The sequence below is a fragment of the Actinia tenebrosa genome, unplaced genomic scaffold (genome assembly GCF_029948245.1).
Source record: "Actinia tenebrosa isolate PJP-AT-01 unplaced genomic scaffold, QUT_ActTen_1.0 PGA_scaffold0__85_contigs__length_37466705, whole genome shotgun sequence".
Classification (NCBI taxonomy): Eukaryota; Metazoa; Cnidaria; class Anthozoa; order Actiniaria; family Actiniidae; genus Actinia; species Actinia tenebrosa.
Window position 1 is genome coordinate 33,492,800 of NW_028292569.1, and position 8,592 is coordinate 33,501,391.

General features: G+C 37.0%; 2 protein-coding genes across 2 annotated transcripts; one reads left to right on the forward strand and one right to left on the reverse strand.

Annotated features, from left to right (window-relative positions):
* The first annotated feature begins 168 nt into the window (after nt 1–168).
* LOC148914142 (chymotrypsinogen B-like) lies at nt 169–4,697 on the forward strand. Its single transcript, XM_089024461.1, has 7 exons — nt 169–246; nt 1,309–1,506; nt 1,898–2,110; nt 2,477–2,791; nt 3,822–3,833; nt 4,282–4,383; nt 4,612–4,697. The coding sequence occupies exons 1-6, from the start codon at nt 192–194 to the stop codon at nt 4,380–4,382; spliced, it is 894 nt and encodes a 297-aa protein (XP_088880587.1). The 5' UTR covers nt 169–191; the 3' UTR covers nt 4,383; nt 4,612–4,697.
* Nucleotides 4,698–5,479: 782 nt separating this feature from the next.
* On the reverse strand, nt 5,480–7,088 carry LOC116308539 (uncharacterized). The gene has a single exon (XM_031718987.2). It carries the CDS (start codon nt 7,043–7,045, stop codon nt 6,140–6,142), a length of 906 nt encoding a protein of 301 aa, XP_031574847.2. The 5' UTR covers nt 7,046–7,088; the 3' UTR covers nt 5,480–6,139.
* Nucleotides 7,089–8,592: the final 1,504 nt, after the last annotated feature.

The window sequence follows — 8,592 nt, forward strand, 5'->3', positions numbered from 1 at the left end:
CCTGGAATAACCATAGACAAAGGAGACACTTAGTGTCTAAGAACTTTAACAAACACAATCGTGCATTCTATTGAGTGCATATAGTATATAAAACTCTAGCATCTGTCAGCTGAAGTAACAATCATGGATATAAAGTTGGAGTGGTGCTGGAATTACTGCATTGATCATCGTACTCTACAGAATTGCACGCCATGATTTTCTGTCTTGCTCTGGTCGTTGCTCTTTTGGGACCCTGTCTCTCCGAAGGTAAAGTTAGAAAAAGTTAAATATATGTTTTCTTAAATGCACTGAATGTACCTTTGATTTTCTGTCTTACTCTTTTCGTTGCTCTTTTGGGACCCTGTCTCTCCGAAGGTAAAGTTAGAAAAAATTAAATCTATTTTTTCTTAAATGCACTGAATGTACCTTTGATTTTCTGTCTTACTCTTGTCGTTGCTCTTTTGGGGCCCTGTCTCTCCGAAGGTAAAGTTAGAAAAAATTAGATCTATTTTTTCTTAAATGCACTGAATGTACCTTTGATTTTCTGTCTTACTCTTGTCGTTGCTCTTTTGGGGCCCTGTCTCTCCGAAGGTAAAGTTGGATAAAGTTAAATCTATTTTTTCTTAAATGCACTGAATGTACCTTTAGTAAAGGGAGCTTGAAAATCGAAGCATTCCTGCTTATTTGTTTTTCTACATATTGTTAGGATAATTAATCATATTTGACTTAATATTTGACTTTTCAAATAGTAGTAAAGATCAGATTTGTCAAATGTCTTTGCAAAAAGACACTTTTTTCATTCCAGATTCGAACTTGTGCGTGTTTTGGTTAAGTTTTTAGCATACTCAAATCATCGCCTGGTCGTTAATCACACCGTTTATTCTTGTTTTCCGTTTTTGTTTCGTTGTTTCGGTTATGTGCCTCTCTGTTCGTCACTTTTGTATGAAGTATTTGTTTACACCCGATCCACTTTCTGTTTTTAATCGTTTCGTATTATTCTGCAAATTAAATAACTTACATTTTTTGGGCATTTTCATAGCAGGAGTGTTTTTGATTTTCATTTCGCTTCATTTGTATTTCCTTTCCCTTAAAGTTCTTTGAAGTTTTTTATTTTATTTTTGTATTCTTGAATTTATATTTGTCGTTTCTTTTTCGACACTAGATTTAATGGTATATATTATACTTATTCATTTACTTCATTTACTAACTTGTTTCCTTTACTGACTTGTGTCCCAAGTTCTTTGAAGTATTTTTTTAATTCTTAAATTTATTTTTATTATTTTATTCGACGTTTAATGCTTATTCATATACTGACTTGTCTCTATTCAGCTTGTGGGGTAAAACCCTTCAGTGCTCGTGTGGTTAACGGAGATAATGCCCAGCCACATGCATGGCCCTGGCAGATCTCTCTCCGTGCGAATGGAAGGCACATCTGCGGTGGATCTCTGATTAAACCTGACTGGATTGTCACTGCTGCTCACTGTGTGGAGAACAGCCCCTTTCCAAGTAGCTACACAGTTGTTGTTGGTAAGTATATCATTCATTGTTATGTTTTGCATGTAGCCTTTTTCCCGGTCTACTTATTGGCAGCTCTTCAAAATCCAAAATAGCGGCCAAAATCCAAAATGGTGGCCTAAATCCAAAATGGCGGCCTAAATCCAAAATGGCGGCCTAAATCCAAAATGGCGGCCTAAATCCAAAATGGCGACCTAAATCCAAAATGGTGGCCAAAATCCAAAATGGCGGCATACCGTCTTTGCACCTTAGGCAAAACACAATAATACCCCTGCAATCCGAATAACAAATTCAGAGCTATTTAAGTCAATTATTTAGCTTGTGGGATATAGCAACGGTACATAACGAATTACGAAGCTATGAATACGGTAAAAAGCTAATTATATTCATGCTGCATTTCTAGGTGCGCACACCAGGACTGGTACAACCGCTGTTCAGCAAACATTCCGTGTCAAAAACCTCTTCAAACATGAAGGTTTTAACATGAGGCACATTAGGAACGACATTGCTCTGCTACAGCTTGACGGACAAATCAAGGCGAGCTCAAAGGTTAACACGGTCTGTTTACCACAGAAAGGAAAACGAGTACCTCCTGGCACAAGGTGCTACATAACAGGTAATGTTCTTAAGGGGAAAATGTTTTCATGGACCTAGTTGTCCATCTAGGCATGATATTTTTTCCATTTCAGGTCAAGTGCCATTCTTTTGAGAATAAAATTATTCGTTTCAGATGTATCCATATTCATGTGACTGTATTCTTATGTGCAAACGTTTAACAAAGAAATGATGCTCTAGGGAAAGGCACGTGGTCTGATAAGCGAAAAGTGTGGATTAGATGTAATGCTTGGGATAATGGGTCAATGTCAACCAGTTCCAAAGTTATACTTGCCAAACTAGATCTGGAGATCTGGTTAAACTGGTTTTTCTCATAAAACAATTACGGTATAGGTTCAATGAATAATCGCGAGTTGTTGTTTATCAGGATGGGGTCGTACTGTCGGTGGAGGAATGGCTGCTGACATCCTCCAACAAGCTCCACTCCCTGTTGCCACTCACAAGGACTGCTACAGAGTTAATGGCAAACGAGTTGACGAGAATTCTATGGTCTGTGCCGGCGGTCAAAATGCCGCAGGTGGTTGCCATGGAGACAGCGGTGGCCCATTTGTCTGTAACGAGGGTGGGAAATGGGTTCTCCGTGGTGCTGTCAGCTGGGGCGATAGTGGGTGTCGTACTAGTCGTTACACTGTCTTTGCTCGAGTTAGCAGCTATATTGACTGGATCAACAAAAAAATTGCAGGTACGTAGGCATGTTTCTGAAGTAATATTTCAAAGCCAACAATGAGGACTGGACGGGATTTCAAGTCCAAGCAACTAGTTGCAGTCCGAGGCGAAGCCGAGTCAGTCCGATATTGGAGGCTTTGAAATGACTTCTCATGCTCATTATAGTCGACCTGGAGTAACTGGAACAAGATTAATTCATGATAATTTGTCTTATCAACCAAAGATTTAATACATATGTTTAATTTGATGCGCGCGAAAATATGCCATGGTTTGATCGCGTTTTTCTTTGTCAATCTGTAACGTTTTTCATTTCCCTGAGGATGGCCGAGTAGGCCGAAAGCTCGGAACATATGTATTAAATCTTTGGTTGATAAGACAAATTATCATGAATGTAACAACAACCAACAAGGAACTATTTGATAAAATTAATTCAGTCCTTTCACATGACTTTACCAGGTTTCAAGTAACATCATGTGACCCAAAAATAGCCCATTGATTGGCTGGTTTACTTATGAATTATTAATGAGTATGAGAATGATATATCTAAATCCTATGCGGTGTTAATAACACGATTGGAAAAACTATGATGGTGATGATGGTGGTGATAAGTATAATATTAATAATGATGATGATATAGATGATATAGATGATCACAATGATGATGATTATGGACGATATAGATGATAGCAGTGATGATGGTGATGATGATGGTGATAAAGTGATAATGGTGATGATGATAATAGACGATATAGATGATAGGGATGGTGATGGTGGTAATGATAAAGATAATATTGACGATAGTGATGGTAAAGATGATGACAATGGTGATGACAATGATGACGATATAGATGATGATGGTGGTTATAATGATGATGATAAAAAAAAGTGATCACAATGTTGATGATAATGGACGATAGAGATGATAGTGATGATGATGGTGATGGTTAAATGATAAAGATGATGATGATAATGATAATGATGATTTTTTTTATTTTTTTATTTTTTTATTTTCCTTTTTCTTTTTTTCTTCTTCTTATCACATACAGGTGCCGGAACAAGTATGTAATTCTATTTACTTCCTTATGTTCTGATTCGATAAATACTGTTGTGATCCTTGTCTACAGACTTATTTGTACAGATTTCAACCCATACCAATCATTCCTTAAAAGTCAACTGTAACGCAAAGAATGTGTTAGCTTGAACAATACCAATGCTTTGAAATACCACGATTTTTCATGGTATCTATAAATAGCTAACTTATAAATGAGTCTGTGGTCATTAAGAACGACGGTATTCATCGAATGAGAGAGAAAGCATATATTTTTAAGAATTTTAGTATCTAAAAGCAGGAAAGAAAGAGAAAAAATATAGTAGAGAAAGAGAGAGAGTAGCTTAGAGTCGACGCATGCGCAGTTATGGTCCAGGAAGATTTATACGGCTATAGGCTCAAGATTGTATTGAAAAGTCCTGGTTCAATCTACTTATTATTCGTTTCTTTGTGTTAAGGTTGCACGGACAAGAACAAAAACTGTGCCAGATGGACAAAATTCTGCTCTTCTCACAAATATGTAAAAGCTTATTGCAAGAAGTCATGCAAGCTTTGCTAAGGTAAAACAATTCTTCAGGGGAATATTTTAAGTAACCTTCCAATATACATGTTATAAAAATAGTATTCACCGACTTTATTTCACAGCTTTTTTTTTTTTTTTTTTTTTTTTTTTTTTTTTTTTTTGCCATAAATAATTTTTTTTTATTACATCGTTTAAAGGAATTAAAAATTAAAAAGAGTTAAAATGTTAAATGTTTAATTAAAAATCTTTTTGTTATTACTTTCAGGCCTGAAGTCCAAAAAGCTTTGCGCAGCTAATAACTGAAAAAAGTAAAGTCAATAAATAAACTACATAATTCAGCAATAAATATAACGTGTATTTTGTAAAAACCACGCCACGAAAATTACCTATATTTCTAAATCGTTTAAAAATAAGCTCAAAATGATAAGGTCCATTGAAACTTTTACAAATTTTGAGCATTTCTCGTTCCATGTGATTTTAGCTCTTCTATACTCAAACCTTCTAATTTTCGGATTAACTTGATTACGCGAGGAATTCTCTTCAAGGATTGAGTAGCATTCTCTTGGCAAATTCATGGATCTGTGCCACAGTAATTTCTACATTTTATTTTATATCATCAGATGATCAACCATGGGAGTGTATTTTTTTCGTTCTCGTACTTACATACTTCTTCTTTTCTTTTTAATTATGCTTATAATTCTGAGCTCCAAAACAATGTCAATTAGTAACCTGAGTAAACGCAGTCCCCTAAGGGAAGTGAGCGTTGTGTGACAACACTAATAGCGGCTGCGTAGGAGACTAGCCTTTGGGGGGCTAGTTAGCATCGCAGTCAGGATCCCCCATCTGGATCCTCCAAAACTTATTCGCTAATTGAGGTTCTCCGATTAAAGTTAAGACTTTTTTTAACACCTTGAGCAATCCATTCATTGTGTCTATCACTGCAAGCTCATAGCTCGTCTCGCTTCGATGAAAATGCACAGCTACCTTTCAAGATGGCGCAGGGAACTGTGAAAGGGAGTAATGCCCTAATTTCATACTATGAATTTATCGTATACGTGTGGACGGGAGTTCAATACGAAAGCAAATTATTGGAGATTCAAAAATATCCGGATACTTTCACGTGCCTAAGGTTTTATTGAGCATTGTTCCTTGAAACTTTTCAAACTACAATTATCACAAAAAATTATCAATCCGTGTAATATACGTTATAAATGCATTAATAATTCACAAGGCTTTCAGCCAATCAAATTGAAGAATGGTCACATGTACATGAAAACCATGTGAAAATTACATAACATTATTTCCACGCCGTATATTTACAAGTTGCCTCTATCTTTGACAAAATTGTTCGTGGAGAGAAAATAGGACGTGCAGCTTTGATTAAACACTATTAAAACGGTTTACAAGTATTACTATATCCATATATTGTTATAAAAGGAATTGTACACGTAAAGGGGAGTAGTCCTTCCTCTGGAAAATAGATGGTTTTATTCTAAGTGTTTATAGTAGAGTTCTTGGGTTTGGTAGATTGGCACGGGGGTATTTATTCGAACTCGTTGCTTCTGACATTCATACATGAATGGAACAAAGAACACTAACAAAGGGAACTGAGTCAAGGGACTCGTGTAAATCAAAGTTTTTAACGATAAACCTTTACTCAAAAGAACAGTTTTCTTGGGATTGTGTACGTTCGGTTATATTGGCGGTCCCATAAAATTCACGAGTTGGTAGATAGGCTATGACTGGTCTAAAGAAAGACGTACATCGCTGGCATGGCTTTTGTTCCTAAGGATTTATCGGATATACACCGCTCCACTGGGGTTAGCAACATTCGTCTTGTGATTGGATGAAGAGGGGTCAGTACCACAGGGATCATGGACAGGCCAGCAGTCTGGGCTGGAACTTCCTTCTAGAAGGAATTGGAATTTTTCATCTTTTTTAAATGATGGTCCACAGGGAAAAAGAATAAGTTGGTTTGGGGCGGCAGTTGTGCAAGGTGAAGTAATGGCCTTGACAACTCTACAGGTCACACTTCCTGCCGCCCAGTTCACAAAACTTCCCGTTCCTTCTACACAGGCTACCCAGTTAGTTATATTGGACTTGATGAGAAACTCTTTACCAATCTTCTTCCACAGAGCAAATTTCATGGCCGAACGAGAAGACTCGCTGAGCGGGGTTGTCGTAGACTGAGGCACCCAACCACTAGGGGACCAATTGACAGGCCAGTTTGGTATTGGGGTAACTGCGTTTGACGCTGATGTAAACGCACTGTACTGAGTAAATGTGTAGCTGTAGACAAGGGTCCAGCCTCCTCCATCGGTGGTCATGTCACAGAACACTTGGAATGGCGCAGAGGATGGCTCATTGAACTTCATCCAATAAACACCTGTTTTTACCTGGTTGTCAAGATTCTTGAACCATTTACAGGATAATATTGGGTTATGAGGAGAAAACCCGAGAGCATCTCGTATCTCCATGTAGATGGTGTTTTGTTGGCTAACAATCTTCTCTGGGTGTCTAGTCTTGGTAGAGTACTTCAGTTCACATGTCTTGTTCGTCAGGTTCATGTTGATGCTTGCACAATGTATGTTGTCCTCACACTTTTTATAACATTCAAAGATTGTTTCTACCTTGGAGGATTCAAGAGAGAATCCTTGCAAGTACACGTCAAGCTCTGAATATCCTCGAGTCTGCCACATCGTAGCGTAGGTGACTTTGTGCTTGAGAAGGAACAGTATAAAGACAAACACAAGCTTTGCTTTTAATCATCTTTAACACCTAAAAATGTATCGTGTGATTAGTGAAAGCTCTGGAGTTTAATAAGATCATCATTAACTAAATTTTGAAGCAAATTAGCTTGAAATATTCAGAACTCGAAACCTTATTTTAGAGAATGATTTTAACTTGAGGTCATTGAGAAAAACGCTAGAGATTGTTGAGTTAAGTTTAAGGTGTTATTGCTATGTACTATCAGTCATATTGTGCTGGAGCAAACCTTATTCGCTTTTGCATCTGATGAGGACACGTTGAAAGCAGTGTTCCACCTTGAACGATTCGATCAGCGATCCGTACAAAGAAGGGACATGGCTTTATGTTGCTTGCACACGCACTGAGAAGCATGGTCACTTGTCTCTTCAAAATACTGACCCAAGCTACCACGTACGTACTTGTCTATTATAATCGACCTACAAACCCGGGGAAAAAATGGAGATTTTGTGGCATTGGAATTTGAACCATTTAAAAAGTTTCCAGATTGAAAACTATATTTAAGCTGACAGTCGGTGGTCAAATTTCACTAAACAGTAGATAACGTTAATTTTGTGCTGGTAAGTTATTACGTGATTTGAAATTAGGCGCGCACAGATCATTCTTTGCTCACCGAACCGTTTTACGTGTTTCTATATCTCTTGAAAGGAGAGTCAGTATCGAGTGGTATTCGTACTTATTGTGTATCTTGTCAAAACAAAATATTTCATCATTGTGCGAAAAAGGGGATATTCTAAAATATTCGAGTATCCATATACAATCGATATTTTGGTGTTTGTTGGAGAATAGTTTAAGGGAGGATATGATTCAGGTTGAATTTAACCAGTAATATTAATATACTTTTCTAAAAGATAAGTGTTGAATTCTTAACTGGAAATGGCTTTATTTCTGACTTACAATACAAGCTGGTTTTGTTTTTCCGAGCCGAAAACTTGGAATAACAAAGAAATATTGAAGTACGAATAAATGTTAATTCGCGATTGGCCAAACTGATACAAGAGTATCACCTGCAGAAAAAACATTAAAATTGATATGGCTTCAAAGATACGATGTGATGTTTCTAAGGCGTTCTAGAAATGTTTAGACAGATAATCGAAGATCGACGGCAGATATGGATACTGACTTTTTACCTGTTCCCTGTAGTTCCACACGAAAACTATTCTAATTGCATGAACTAATTGTTTCAATTTCAGGACGATTTTCACGCGTCTTCTTCCTTCGATTGACCCTTTTTTAAAAAACCGCAAAGGTTCGTTTGTACCTCGAACGAAAATTATTGTTAACCAATATAACTGGAGGATGAATCATCTGCCTGACATTGTGTTTTACGGTGATTCCAACTATAATCGACAATGAAAAATAGCATTTTTTACTCGATCGATCGAGTCAAAACACTCGATATTTTTGGAATCAGAACTTGTAGTAAGCTTTAAACGTAGGCTGAATTTAGAAAGTGTAGCTTTTAAACGGTGTCGCCGCG

Bases quoted from the DNA above. Each gene is read 5' to 3' on its own strand.
- LOC148914142 (XM_089024461.1), top strand. From the start codon at position 192: ATGATTTTCTGTCTTGCTCTGGTCGTTGCTCTTTTGGGACCCTGTCTC. The intron at 1,507-1,897 runs GTAAGTATATCA...CTGCATTTCTAG, and splicing joins TAGCTACACAGTTGTTGTTG to GTGCGCACACCAGGACTGGT. The intron at 2,111-2,476 runs GTAATGTTCTTA...GTTGTTTATCAG, and splicing joins CACAAGGTGCTACATAACAG to GATGGGGTCGTACTGTCGGT.
- LOC116308539 (XM_031718987.2), bottom strand. From the start codon at position 7,045: ATGTGGCAGACTCGAGGATATTCAGAGCTTGACGTGTACTTGCAAGGA.